Genomic DNA, 15,924 nt, shown 5'->3' on the forward strand with positions numbered 1-15,924 from the left:
ATACTGCATAAGTTCTGCAAGATTGAGTAGAGTTCAGTGTTTTGCGCCCCCCCCCCCCCCCCCATGTACACACACACACACACACACACACACACACACACACATACACACACACACACACACAGACACGACACACAAACGTACACAGACCATGTAAACAACGTGTGATTTTCAACTACAAACGGTGTACTCAAGTAGCTACCGCAGCTGCTGCGCTGCACATACTGTACATGACGCACAGCGCCTAGCGCGACACTGCTGCTAGACGCGGCAGCGCCAGCCGCCAAGCAAATCGCTGTGGAATCGTTTGTACTCGTTTGTCTCCAGCCATTACTGACCTCTGAAGTCTGTGTATTTGTGTCTTAAAGTTTGCGATTGCTCCTACATGTAAGTACAATTTCTATTCAGCAGACCGTCAACTGTTAACCATAAACTAGGTTCTATGAGTTTAAATATGTAATGAGAGTAAAAGTGCAGACCCTATGGTTATTTTCGGGTTGATCGCAGCTCGCAGTTGCAATGCAAACATGTGTTTCAGTCACACGTAATTAAGTAGGTGGGACTGCACGTTGGGCTGTATTGCTATGTACCTACTGCAGTGTAGGCATGTAGGCCAGGTTTGTAAGTGTAACTCAGCATCCAATGATCCATGTATACAATTTTGTCACTGAATGAATATAATTACATGTAGACCATGTTTTTTATGTTATGATAGTTACCGGTACTGTCTATACAATATGTACATACTGGGAGTAAGTGGTAAGTTGCAGTGGCGGGATTCCCAATTTATGTCCCGGGTGTTTCAAATCACCAGCAAGAACAACATTTCCATGGGGTGACCTCGTTGGCTTCTCATCAGGGACATCAGAGAGGCTTCTAGTCCAGCTATGCTTGCTTGACAAAATGTTGATACTATAACTAATGATATCGTCTGATACTGTCTGGAGATTAGCTTAATTTAATTACCTTGGTACCACTGACCAGCGTAAAAAGATAAGTGACATTGAACATGTCATGGTAGTCTACATTTGTAACAAACAGAGAAGCAGACTAATGCCTCGGTTAGACATTTGATAATAATGATAATAATAAACCATTTTTATAGAGCGCAAATTACATTCAAGTCTCTAAGCGCTTTTAGAAATGAGAAAAGACAGATTATACATGTGTAAGAACACACAATACAAAGTAGAAAATTACATATCAACTTAAAACACATCATTAAACAATTTACAGAGCAATGGTTACTTTACAAACAAATGAGACTTCAATAAAGACTTGAACTGATCTAATGATGAACATTCTCTGATATCATTGGGGAGCTGAATGATTCCAAAGTTGAGGTATTGAATATTGAAATGATCGTTGACTGTATGACTTATATAGTCGATACATAAACCGGTTTTAACAATTGTTTGGTGCTTGAGCGAAGTTGTCTGGAAGGTTGATATTCTTGGAGGAGCTGTTGCAAATAATGAGGAGCTAACTGATGTTGACATTTATATGCAATTACAAGTAACTTATAAACTAACCTATCTTTGACTGGCAACCAGTGCAACTTGTGTAATATTGAAGAAATAGAGTCATATGTGTGAGTTTGGGTAACCAATCTTGCAGCTGAATTTTGAATTCGCTGTAGTCTACCTAACATTGAATCTGACAAACCATATAACAATCCATTACAATTATCAATTCTACTCATTACAAAAGCATGTATGAGTCGTTCAGTCGCACATTGATCAAGATGGCGTCTAATTGAACCAATTCTATGTAGTCCAAATGACGCTGTACGACATAATACTGTTGATATGATCAATCAAAGTCAGTTGATCATCAAAAAGAACCCCTAAATTGCGTGCACATCTAGTAGGACGAAGAATAAACTCATTGAAAGTTGTCGGAGGAAGCAAACTCCTTTTCCTGAAACGTGAACATTTATGAAGCAATTCAGTTTTTTCTTCATTGATTGAGAGGCTGTTTACTGAAGACCAATCAGCTATTGCACGCAAACATTCCTCCAGTTTTGGAATAATCATTGGCCAATCCCCTTGTTTTCCTGTAGCATAGAGTTGAGTATCATCTGCATAGATTGCATGACCAAAACCAAAGTAAGTTATCAAATCTTCCACTGGTGATACATACATAGTGAACAGAATCGGCCCCAACACTGAGCCCTGCGGAACTCCATGTCGAAGCAAGCAGCTGGTCGACGTCTGCCCGTCGATGACGACAGACTGAGAGCGATTAGTGATGTAAGATTCGAGCCACTGAAGTGCTGTGTCACGAAAACCAAATCTGATATGAAGCCGATGGATTAAGGTGTCGTGACATATCGTGTCAAATGCCCCGGAATAATCCAGCATTAAAAGAATAGCTTCTAGACCCTTATCGATAGTAAGAAGAAGATCATTGGACACCCCAAGTAAAGCTGTTTCCACACTGTGATTTCTCCGATACGCAGATTGCATGCTGGCATTCAAGCTGTTTTCCTCGATGTATGACTGTATCTGTAAAGCAACTGCACGTTCAACGGTTTTAGACAGGAACTTCAGATTAGCAATTGGTCTGTAATTTTTCATGTCTTCAGCATCCAGGTTATTATTCTTTAATAGCGGCTTCACATGGGCATGCTTGAAGATATCAGGATAAACACCTTGTTCAAATGACATGTTTATAACCCAAGCTATGATGGGAGCAAGCTCTTCTCTACACTTTTTCACAAGACATGTAGGGATGGGATGGGATCAAGTGCGCAGGTTGATGATGGAGAATTGTTGATAATCTTAATGACTTGCTGAACAGACACTGATGAAAAGTTGTCAAAGGTTACGGCACATGTACGCTCGACACGAGGAACATCAAATGATGTTTGCGTAGTCTGGAGCTTATCAACAATACGATTGATTTTCTCAGCAAAAAATTGGGAGAATCTCTGAGCTAGAACATCATTTGAATCACAAGAAGGAAGCACTGTTGTATTCTGCGGGTTGCATAGTTTATCCATCTTCTTGAAAAGATCACGAGTATCACAATCTTTGAACTGGTCAATGTGATACATTGATTTGGCATCGCGCAAGAGATAATTGTATTTATTACGACAATTCTTGAAGTTTTGCGCATCAACCTCAAGCCCAGAAGATCGCTTTTTTCGTTCCAAGTGTCGGAGTTCCTGTTTGACTCTGCGCAGTTCGTCGTTGTACCATGGTGCATTAGGTCGGCATGTTATTTCTCTCGATATGAGAGGGGCATGCACATCTAAAATATGTCTGAGGACAGCATCATACTGGTCTGTAAGCTCGTCAAGATCATTTGCAGGAGCTGTATAAAGTTCGGACTGAAGAATGTCTCTGCGAAATTTATCAATGTTTGTAGCATGTATTTTACGGAACGAAATGTTAAGCATTATGGGATCTGATTTCCTGGTATTAAGACAGCATAATACTGCAGCATGATCTGAAGGCAGATATTCTGTTGTTGACACATCACTGACCAGATCGTCTGAAGCTCGTGACAATATCAAGTCAAGAGTATGTCCAAGTTCATGGGTAGGAACGGACACATGCTGTGTTAAATTGAAGGAATCGATCAATTCAGAGATGAGCCGGTGCAGTCACAGTTGCTGTAGTAAGGAATCCTCTTGCCATAAAAGGTATTGCTTCTCCTTACAGTAGCACAGAGAGAGTCTGAAATCTGAACAATGGGGGTGCTAAGTAAAGTAGTATGAATGGTGTATCAAGCTGTTGTCCAGCAATGAATAGTTTGATGCTTGCTAAGAGGACAAGACAGCACAAAGCCCTCCCTGAAGTGAATGTTCCAGACATAGTCAAGTTGGCTGAGATGGTATGCTTGATGGTATGCTTGACTGACTGAAAGCCTCCTGTGCACAAAAATGGATGCAGCACTTACCCACTCAGCAGTACAGTTTCCATTTTCCATTTCCACATAGATCACCAAAACAGAAACATTTCATGGTCCAAAACTTGTCCTGCTGAATCCTTGACATTAGAATATAATGCCCTTCAGAAATGATCAGAAGATGAGTCTGAAGTTCAAGAATATTGAAGTGAAAAGTGAGAGAGGGTGGAGAGCTGCTGTTACGCGCTCACCCACTACATCCCTTATTTGATGCATTGTGATGATATGTTACAGTTACTGTTAACTTTCCTATTTCAGACGTGAACTAGCCAGCAAACTGTAGAGGCAAGATGTCTTTGGCTGATGAGCTCCTGGCTGACTTGGAAGAGATCGCAGAGGAGGGCAACATCGACGAAGTCGGTGCCGACCAGGATGAGGATGGCATTGAAGACATCGAGGAAGCTTCCATGGAAGTGGACACGAAAGCGTCGTCGGTCAAAAGCATTGCAAAATTACGAGACAGCCCAGAGGTAATTAGGCATATGGACCACAGCGTTAAGACATGTGACTTCCATGCTAGATGTGATAATACTGATATACATTCTTCATTAATGATTTCTTTGAAAAACAGTGTAAATGGTCTTATTACATGCTCTTACTCTTTTATTGTATTAAATGAGCTTGTTTGCCAATTTGTGGAAACACTTTGTTGTGAGTTCAGAATTATTGTAAGTTGCTAAGAGAAAAATGTGTGCTTAAAAGAGCTTTCAATTGTATCGTATCCATGTTACACTGCTATTTTTGGCATTTGGGCAATTCCGCAGTTAGGTGGACATGACATGAATAAAAGAAATGTGCCTCTTTATCTTACTCTTTAATTTAGGTGTCAACTAATTCCATGGATGTTCAAAAATCACTAAGGTCTTTCAAATTCAGTAGATTTTTTTTTTGTATTAATTGATTTTGCAAGATCTAAAACCATCATTTAAAATGTACATGTGGGACTGGGGATGCTGAAATTCACTTAAATGCAATTACAGTGGGTTGCTTTGAAAATCTTTCCTCAAATTTTTGCTAAAAGGTAAAAGATGAATACATTTAAATACTCCAGAAGTCATGTGACATTTTGTCAATTACAAAAGGGTGAAATGACCTGTGGAATTACTCTGGACAAATGTAACGTTACTAACCATGCATTTGAGGGTCTAGCTAATAAATTATTGGTCGAACTGCTAAAAATATTTGTGTGAACATTTGTCATGATGCAATAATTGAAATTAATGCAACACTTTGTTTGAAGGAACCTGAATTTTTGCACACTTTTTGTTACAAGACATTGATTTTTTTTTTTGTCATGACCTTTTTTCATAACGTTACTAACCAGCCCTTTTAGTTGCCATAGCAATTTTAATATTTATTGGATTGTATTCATTCTTTTCTATATCATAAACCTGGGAAGGATGAACATGTTTTTAACATGATTTTGACGTGGAATGAATAAATGGTGATTTCGTAGTAAAAATGAATATCTAAATTTCCTTAAATGTAACGTAACTAACCGCGGAATAGCCCATTTAGTTTTTCTTTCCCATCACAATTCAGGGCATTATAGCATAATTTCATTTCATTTTATTTTATTCAATTTCATCATAGTAAAATAATCATAATTTTTATGTGAAGAAAAAAAGTATTGAAAAAAAAATATGGGAGGATTACTACTTAGTGTGACAAGCTTTTTGTAATATCTTTGTCAAATGACCTTTTATGAAAGTTACAGTACGTGATCATTAACACAGAGATGCACTCATTCAAACTTGCATTTCTGTGTCATTTGTACTTCTTGTTTCTCGTGCAGTTAAGGAATGTACTCTCACAAATCAAGTATTACCAGGATAACCCAAGAAAAGGAGAAGGTAAAGAAGTAAACTTTGATGTTACTCAAGTTCTTAACTCTTGGTTTTGTGTCTTTGCTCTAAAGTGTGGATTTTGTTTGAAAGTTTGAGTCATCTGATATTCACCAGTGAACTGTTCACTGATCACTTTTTTGTTGTGTCTTCAAACACCTCTTCATAGGGTCACAAAAAAAGATTCCAAATGGAGCCAAAATTGAAGTGAAGTGTGTTCAATGTTTTGAAACCAGGACTGATGCTCAAATATGAAATCATGACAATATCTTGTGGCAGATAAGTAGGCAGTGTTTATTGTATGCTATACTAGTATAGACAGAAAGTGCAAAGACTGTCATGCGGATAATAGTAATGACAAGCTCGTATTTTTTTTTTTTTCGTCTTGGAGGTAATGACTGGATTCAAGCGTAAATTCTTTATGTGTTATCAAATTTGGTTTGTGTCTGACGATCTCTGTACATTGTGTTGAGATGTTTTAAAATCAATTTTATTGTTGTTTTTTTTTTTTGTATCTGCTCTCAATACAGAGAAAAGATTTACTGGATAAGATTCAAATTCAGAGGTTCCTTCACTCTCATTTTAATTTGAGGTCCAATGCAGTCTCTTGCAATTTATTTTGTGATAATAATGTGACATATATGTGCGTCATTAGCCTATCATCAAAATTTGTATGTATGTATCACTTATATTAAATACCAGTATTTGTTCTGACATAGCATTGTCATCATATTTGATGTTCTATGGATCCAACAAGTTTGTGTTCATATCAAAAAGAAATCTGCACTAATTGTTACATGGCTGTTGAAAGTTATGTTATAATCACTTGAGTAGTGTGAGAAATATATTTTTGTACAGCGTGAAAATATTGTCATCACCATCTTTAATTTCTTGGCAGTGATATATTGTCTCTTACTCTCTGACACTCTCATTGCAGTCATGGGCCCAGTGGAGGCTAACCCAGAGTACCAACTCATTGTCCAGGCCAACAACCTCTCCGTGGAAATTGACAATGAAATCAGTGAGTGTTCTTGAAGATGTTTTTGAAGACCTTTGTTGAGAATGCCCCCCCCCCCATATATATATATATATATATATATGCACTTGAAATGCTATGGCACCACTTTGTCATGGTGCATGTGGTGCATACACACAAACAAGGTGCAAAACAAACTAAGAAACTGTCAAAGAAATCGATAAAGAACAAGTTTTTCTGAGTAGCCATCATGTGACAAAATGAAATTAACAGAGGTACTTTTATAAAAACAAATTAAGAATGTTATCAGCAATTTTTCATGCTGAATCGTAATTGTTTTTGTTTGTTTTTTCACACATTTGAATGTTACCACACAACCCAGCCATCAAAGTTTAGCGTTTTTTTTGTTTGTTTGTCTGTTTTTTTCATGAGCCACCACACTATTAAAACAATGTCTTCAAGTGCATGTAATTTTCCTATTTGATGTCCTGTCTCTTTTGACTTGAAACAGATGTCATTCACAAGTTTGTACGGGATCACTATCAGAAGAGATTTCCTGAGTTGGATTCACTGGTTCCGAACTCATTTGAGTATCTCGGCACAGTCAAAGTAAGTTGAAATCTATTCTTGTTGTTGTGCTGTTGTGCATTTCCCCCCCCCTTTTTTTTTTTTAAATTAATCTATTTGTTTCTTCTTTTTTTTCCACAAAGGTCTCCCAAAATTATTCACAGGCATCTACTTATGCAACAGATTGAAGTGATCTAGTGGTTGTTATTGCTTGTATGCAGCTTTGGCTTACCATTTTTATTGAAATTTCAAAATGAAAGGGGCATGGAGTTAACTATTCCATCTTTTCATATGTGAGACATTGAGATTTCAAGACTTTTTCACTCTTTCAGTGGTCGTCATGCAGCAAATTAAAATGATGTTTTCAAGAAAAAGACATTCATCAAAAGATTGAGCATATGAAGTTAAAATTGTAATTTATCTGCACATTTCTCTGCACATGGTGAATGGGTTAACAATTTTGCAGTGTGAATTCAACAACCCGCAAATATGTTTTTGAGCCACTCGGTGCGAAATATTAATCACGCGAGAATATTGACGTTTACAGTATTGTGAATTCAGTGAATGATTTTGTGAGTAAGTGTTGAATTGCCGATTGAGAACCACAGTGACAGAATGAGAAATTGATGTCGTCCCTTTTCAACAGAAAAGTTTGAGATTTCCACCCTGACATAACTTACATTTCATTTCTATTTTGGGAGTTTTAAAAATTTTCAGTGCACTTGCAGTGTTTGTGAAGATAGAAATATTGTAAAATATATGGTGTATACAGTAGTTTTATAAAAGCATGAAAATATTCACAGTGATGTGAAAATTGACCAGTGTTTTCATTCATGACCCCAAATCAGGAACTTGGCAATGACCTGGAGCGGGCCAAGAACAACGAGAAATTGCAGGAGATTTTGACCAATGCGGTCATCATGATTGTTAGTGTGTCAGCTTCCACTACACAAGGCACTGAGCTCACCCCCCAGGAGCTGGCTACTGTGTTTGAGGCTTGTGACATGGTGAGTACCTGGTGTGCTGGCTGTAGCCTTTAGCCTTCATTAATGTTTTCAGTATATAACAGCTCCATGACCCTACATATTACCAGTGTCTCAAATATTGTCTGAAATTTAACCTGTTGAGGACAAGTACCAAGTATACTCGGGCAAGTGTCTATGGGAAATGCGTGTTGTAGCAAAATCAGTCCGTCTTCAACAGGTTAAGCATACAGTCTACAACTGGGCACGTTTATGAGCTGTGTCGTCACGTACATCCATGCAAAAATGTAATGCATGCAAGCCTTAGCTATGTCATATCTACTTAGAGGTCCCATTTGGTATCTTGCAACAAGATACACTGACACTGAAAGTTTTCTTACTTTAAATGGCCATTCTCATATAAGACAATTTTTACCTAATGGGCAACTGTGGAGGATTCTTTCATTACCTTCATGCCAGTAATGTCTCTCTGCAGTGACTCTTTCTTGGTTTGTGGTCCATTGTATTAATCATCACCTTCCATAGTGATATGTAGTATACATTGGAAGTTTAATTATGTATATGTGTCTATTTGTTTTGTTCCCTCCGACAGGCATTTGATTTAAAGCAGGCCAAGACGGACATCTTCACATACGTTGAGTCCAGGATGTCATTCATCTCACCCAACCTGTCAATCATCATAGGGGCGTCGACGGCAGCCAAGCTCATGGGTGAGTTCGATTGGTAGATTTGAATGTATCATTTGGCAGAGAGGGAAAGGAAAAGAGTTTCTTAAGAAGCTTGCTTGGCTGAAATAAACTTGTAGCTGCTTTTTAAGGGAGTTGAATAATTGAATGCATGGAGAACAGAGTCAAATTCAAGTGGTACCGTTGACTCCTGTATAAGGAGGTCCTCGGGACCAGCATTTGTTTTTTTGTTATACAGGTTGGCCCAGAAAGAACAGAACACCTAAGATCTTTAATTTCACCAATATTGTTGCAAATATGTCATTATTTTGCATACTTTTGGAAAGGCCATTCTTTTTCCAATAGAATGATACCAAGTTCTTTAATTTTGGTTAAAGCGTTATGATTTTAGGACCATTTTTGTCAACCCTTGCACTTTTCAAAATGTGAACATTTTGCGCTCTCAGAGATACCAAAATCAGTGACAATTCGGCTTGCCATAGAACAAGTAGAATTCACGATCATGCAATGTGTGGAATGTGGGGCGGACGGTGTGATTATCAGTGTCCGTTATCATTGTGAGTGAGACGACCTGTTGGGCCCAAACACATTAACCAAAATTAAAGAACTTGGTGTCATTCTATTGGAAAAAGAATGGGCTTTCCAATGGTATGCAAAATAATGACATATTTGCAACAATATTGCTGAAATCAAAGATCTTGTGTTCCATTCTTTTTGGGCCACCCTGTATATCAAATCTCGTTATAGCCAAACATTAAAGTTCCAATGAAGTCCTCAGGACCAGTAGTTTTCTTTTCTTTTCTTTTTTTTTTTTAATCAAAATCTCATTATAGCCAAACATTAAAGTTATGATGAAGTCCTCAGGACCAGCAGTTTTTGTTTTGTTTTTGTTTTTTGTTCGTTATATCAAAATCTCATTATAGCCAAACATTAAAGTATAATATGAAGATACATAGATGACAATTTTCGAGCTGAATTTTTACTTTGGTATATTGTTTTGAGTTTCTGATAATTGACACTTGGGGTGATGAGCGGAGTTCCTATGGCAAGGTGTTCAATGCTGTTGGTCCACAAAATTAGAAACTATGCACACCCGCCTTCGTTATTACACATGGTATATGGAGCGCTGTAGTATCTATGGCAGAGGGGTTTTTTATTAGTTGATAGGTGGGGAGAGTATAACATTTGTAATCAATATTTAGAAGCACAATTGTGTAGGCAATGAAAAACCAACAAACAATAATCTCTTCAATGATTCCCCATGACTTATGGCGTCTGTAGGCGTGGCTGGAGGTCTCACCAACCTCTCTAAGATGCCTTCTTGCAATGTGCTGGTCCTTGGGGCTCAGCGGAAGACACTGTCAGGATTCTCCAGCACGGCTGTCCTTCCTCACACTGGCTACATCTACTACAGCGACATTGTCCAGGCCACACCCCCTGTGAGTTCAATTATAGATGTTGATACTTTTTTTCTTTAAATTTCAGATACAGACTGAAAGAAAGACTATGTGTATGTGTGCATATGTGCTAATAACAAGGGTTGTGGCTTCATGTGTTTATTTTCTCATGAAAAGGAGCGTACATAGCTAGTACTCATTTCACAATTATATAAAGTATGAAGTATTCTACTACTGTAAACGTGGAAATTTTCGCGGTACATTAATTTTCGCGGATTTTGCGCTACGTTCGGCTAGCGCGAATTCAAAAACGCGCGAATATATCTTAGCAATTTTCTATGCACATTTTGAACGGCCTGAATTGCATGTGCTTCGTCGATGATACTGCTACGTAGTACAGACATGTTAACGCATATAGCAGTATCATCGCACGCACCGCACGCACCGCACGCACCGAGCCCACGGCCGATTAGTGTGCTACATCTCCCCGACTACAGTAGTAGTACTACAGTACATGTATCGAGTAAAATACATGTACAGTGTACTACGTAGTTGAGCGCTTGTACTCACACTCGCGCCACTCGCTACGTCGCTTTTCATACGCTGGCATCGCTGGATGAAAACAGCGACTGTGTATTAACCCGCTGCGGAGCGCGAATTTAAGAACCCGCGAATATGTTTTCGAGCCGCTCAGCGCGAAAAATTAATCGCGCGAAAATATCGACGTTTACAGTAATATGTATAAATTCTGCAGGGTTTAGACAGCAACCCTCAGATGTAGGCAGCACATGGGAGTATTTTATGTGTTTTTTTGCCTTTTGCTTGAATGTGTATTGGAATGTGCTGATTGTTTCATGTGGAGTACCTATGCTTTGTAACAGTGTTTGAGTTGTCCGTTTTTTCCTTACAAAAGTTGCCAAATTTGAGATAATACTCTTAAATAAACCATAGTGTTGATTTACAATGAGCCTATTTACACAAAATCTGTCAATATTCTTTGCACATGATAATTATCACAATGCAGTCTTTTATCTCACAAATTAATAAAGAGTAGAAGAGCAACCATTCTTCATTCGCTATCCCTATCCTATTATTGAGTGCGGTGGCATAGTGGATAAGACTCCCGACTGCAAATCAGAGGACCCAAGTTCGATTCCCGCCCACTGCTTACGTCCTTGGACAAGATGTTTTTACCCACAATGTCCCTCTCGACCTACGTGTATTAATGGGTACCTGGCAAAGCCAGGGTAATGATAATGGCAGGGCTCTCTGACAGAGCAGTGGCAACACTTATGAGGCTACCCTGGATGAATAAGACCTTATTTGATATACTTATATTACCACTTGGTCTTTCTCTTTTTTCGACAGGAGATGAGGAAGCAGGCAGCGCGTCTGGTGGCTGCCAAGTGCACCCTGGCGGCCCGCATCGACAGCTTCCATGAGAGCCCCATCGGCACCATGGGCCTGAACCTGCGGGCGGAGATCGAGCGCAAGCTGGCCAAGATGCAGGAGCCCCCGCCCCCGAAGCAGATCAAGGCCCTCCCCGCCCCCATCGACCAGCCCCGCAAGAGGAGGGGAGGCAGAAGGTAAATATGAAATGAAAAAAGCAAGAATCTGTTGTTTCTCTGTCTGTAGATTGTGGATTGGAGTAACTCCCACCTTGCTTCAGGCTGCTCAGTAAAAGCAGCCAAGCTAGAGCGATATGCCACTAGTGTTCCTCTCCCTAATTGGCTGATATTAAAGTGATAAGGAAGGCCTCCAGTGTGCTGATGTATTTGCATCTCATTTACAAATGGAAACAGGAACAAGAAAAAAAAAAGGGTGAGATATTGGCGGTACCATCAACCTTGTTTAAGTCGAGCTTGCAGAAGTCTAATAATCGCCTCTTAAGTCAATGGTCTTTTCAAGTCCTCTTCTCTGTATATTTTATTGACTTTAATCTCTCAAGTCGAATTTTCTCTCTTAAAGGACAAGTTCACCTTCATAGACATGTGGGTTGAGTGAATGCCGCAATATTAGTAGAACACATCAGTGAGAGTTTGAGCAAAATCGGACAATCCGTTAAAAAGTTATGAATTTTTGAAGTTTCTGCTAAATCACGGCTGGATGAAAAGACTACTGTAGCTTGTGATGTCACATGAGTACAACGATATAAAGAAAGAATAAAGAAAATTTAACATATTTCCATTTTTCTCCCATAACAAAAGAACACTTGACTTCTCTCTTTCAGAAGGCAGGGGGAATGATATAACCCTTAACATACGTCAGTGGCAAGTCGAAGAACTGTGCACTTTATTCAAAAAGTAAAGTTTTGTGAAATTCTCTTTTTATTTCCCTTATATAGTTGTACGCATGTGACATCATACACTGTAGTAGTCTTCTCTTCCAGCAGTGACTGCGCAGATACTTCAAATATTTGTAACTTTTGAACGGATTGTCCAATTTTCCTCAAACTTTCACTGATGTGTTCTACTAATATTGCTGCATTCTCTCAATCCTTATGTATATGAGGGTGGACTTGTCCTTTAAAGTCAAAACTATTTCTTCAATCCAAATAGATTCAACTTAAGCAAGGCTGACTTTACTTCCATCAATTCAGTCATTTGATACTCCTCCTAACTGCAGCTGATTCATATTACAAATCATATATTATACCCAGCAACAGTGCAGAAAACTAATGCATTGATGACTTCCAAATCTCCTATACTGGTTCAAAAATTGACATTTTGTTCTTGTTGCCTTTTTTGTCTTTTTTTTTTTCCATCCAGAGTGCGTAAGATGAAGGAGAAGCTGGGGATGACTGAGATGAGGAAGCAGGCCAACCGGATGAGCTTTGCCGAGATAGAGGAAGACGCCTACCAGGAGGACCTGGGCTTCTCCCTGGGTCAGATCGGGAAGGGCGGAACGGGGCGGGTCAGGGCGGCGCAGGTGGACAACAAAACGCAGGTCAAGATCTCAAAGAGTCTGCAGGTGAGCCCCAGGGCATCACAGGTGTATAGGACTGGTTGGTAGCGAAGTGGGTACTGTAAACATCAATATTTTCGCGTATGCAACTTTTTGCACTAAAGGCTTAAAAACGTGTTTGCGTCTTTTTGAATTCGCGCTGCGCAATTGTCATCCCATTCTGAAATTGTAGAGCATATTGTGAAGATGTTTTGCGGGTTTTAGAATTTGCACTGGCCAGAAGTAGCGCAAAATACACAAAAATTAATGAACCACAAAAATTTCTGCGTTTACAGTATCTCATTGGCTTTGGGACTTGGTGGGGGACCTGGTGGCGACTTGAGTCTCGGAGTGGTAGGGGAAACGTTGAGGAGACCAAAATGATGTGTTGAAAATAGAAGAGAGAGAGAGGGGTAGAGGCAGAAGGAAAAAATGGCAAGAAATGAACAGAAAGTGACAAATTATCAGGCAGAAAGAATAGAAAAGATAGAAGGAAAGAAAGCAGAATATAGAGAGAAAACTCGAGAGTAAGAGGGGGTGATAATTATGTATATGTCTATTTATTCATATATTAATGTATTTATACGTATGTATTTCATATATTTACTATTATATTTATACATGTACTGAATGATAGAAAATGATGTGTTGGAACAAAAAATTGTAGGGGCCACTGAAATCAAAGAGATATATTTATATGTTCATATCCATATTCATATTCATATTCAAATTAGTATTTGTGTAGATATCAATGCCTATCTATATCTATATCTATGTTCATATTTATAATGAAATACAGAAGAGGTGTGTTGAAACAAAACTTAGAGCTAACAATGAAATCATGTATTCTCTTCCTTATGATGTACAGAGACAGCTGCATAGGCAGCAGGCTCATGGGAATCGATCAACGGTCAGAGGTCGAGAAACGGCAGGCACTGCATCCAGCGTGGCGTTCACACCATTGCAAGTCAGTACATTGTCCTTCTTCTTTGCTAGTGTCGCAAAGTGTGCGCTGTCCTCCAAGAGGCATGTGTGTGTCGAATCTACCTACTGATGTCATAATGCATAATACATTTCAGAGTTTGTTTGTCACATGAATTAAGTTTTTATCGATGAAGATGCTCATGTTGACAATGGTGACAGTAGTTTTGTCTGATGTGGAATTAGCAGAAATATTATTAGCTCTACTAAGAGTAGAAGCAGAACATTTACTGGTAGCTACTGATTGACAAATTGCCCTATATCGACATAAATAAACAGCGATTATTCATTGTTTCAGTAGTAGCCATCCATGGTAAAAATCAGGGCATACATACTGGAGTACGACTTGAACCAAGGACCTACAAATTGTGAGACAGGTGTCATATCCTCGTAGTAGGCTAATAAACTTGCAGTTTACTGGTAGTTATAATGATAGTTATAGTAATTATTCACAGTGATATAATACTTAAAGGGGAAGGCTAGTAACTGATCAGTGGGAATCAGTGGAAATGCTGGGAGATGATTGTTCCAATCCTTATGGGATTCATTCAAGAGTTCATTGTATATCTATTGTTGTGTGAAAATGATTTGCTTCAGAATGGTCTCATATTCAAGTAATGTGCAGTTTAATGCTTCCAGGTTAGCGTCCCTGGTCAGTGACGGAGCATTAATCTGCACATTACTTGAATATGAGACCGTTCTGAAGCAAATCATTTTCACACAACAATAGATATACAATGAACTCTTGAATGAATCCCATAAGGATTGGAACAATCATCTCCCAGCATTTCCACTGATTCCCACTGATCAGTTACTAGCCTTCCCCTTTAATATAATGGAAAGGAGAATGATAACAATGATGATGGCAGAAATAATGATCATGATGAGGTATTTAATTTAATCAACATTATCATCTTTGTGATGTACAATATTCACCATTACTCCTTCATCAGGAAGGTTGGGTGGGGGGTATTGACCCATTAGTAGTTCCTATTCCTTATCAGCAAAAGCATCCTTTCTTCAATGGCTTCATGATAATCTTACTTCTGTCCTTTACATACATTTTGCATTCTCTTTGTTTTTGATGGGAAAAAAATACATACTTTCTCGGATTTGTAATATTGACTTTGAATCAAATATTAATAACATTTTATTGTTAAACAAGTACAGTTGAAATGGAAGAGATCATACAAGTAAGCAATGTAATTTCTGTTTGATTCCTGAAAGGGTTTGGAGATCGTCAATCCTCACGCCGCCGAGATGAAGGCCAAAGAGGCAAACAACCGCTACTTCTCAACGATGTCGGGATTCCAGAAGGTCCGGGATGCAGCGGCACCGAAATGAGGAAAATAATGATTGGTTTAGAAAAACTGAGAATGCCCCCCGAAACTCTGGAAGTGAAGAGACTCGGAGCCAACTTGTGGCAGAGAGGAGCAACAGTGTCTTGTAGCAACATCTTGACCACTTTTGAGCAACTGAACGGAAGCGTAGATCAGACCAGAGACCACTTACTGTATACGCCATATATTTAGCAAGTCTAAATTTTTTGCGAATCGGGACTTCCCGACAATTTTGCAAGTAGCTAAATTCGCGATCATGGAGTCCTGTACTGACCAGAGAAATGTTTATGCG

At 38.9% G+C, this 15,924-nt stretch overlaps 1 protein-coding gene across 1 annotated transcript; it reads left to right on the forward strand.

Annotated features, from left to right (window-relative positions):
- Positions 1-332: 332 nt before the first annotated feature.
- Positions 333-15,636, forward strand: LOC139735430 (U4/U6 small nuclear ribonucleoprotein Prp31-like). The gene is made up of 12 exons (XM_071646184.1): positions 333-387; positions 4,174-4,385; positions 5,711-5,768; positions 6,697-6,780; positions 7,247-7,344; positions 8,151-8,309; positions 8,878-8,995; positions 10,253-10,410; positions 11,737-11,954; positions 13,137-13,338; positions 14,180-14,278; positions 15,520-15,636. The coding sequence occupies exons 2-12, from the start codon at positions 4,206-4,208 to the stop codon at positions 15,634-15,636; spliced, it is 1,491 nt and encodes a 496-aa protein (XP_071502285.1). The 5' UTR covers positions 333-387; positions 4,174-4,205.
- Positions 15,637-15,924: the final 288 nt, after the last annotated feature.

This window comes from Diadema antillarum, unplaced genomic scaffold (assembly GCF_040938485.1).
Source record: "Diadema antillarum isolate AM-2024a unplaced genomic scaffold, OU_Dant_1.0 seq00000578_RagTag, whole genome shotgun sequence".
Taxonomy (NCBI): domain Eukaryota; kingdom Metazoa; phylum Echinodermata; class Echinoidea; order Diadematoida; family Diadematidae; genus Diadema; species Diadema antillarum.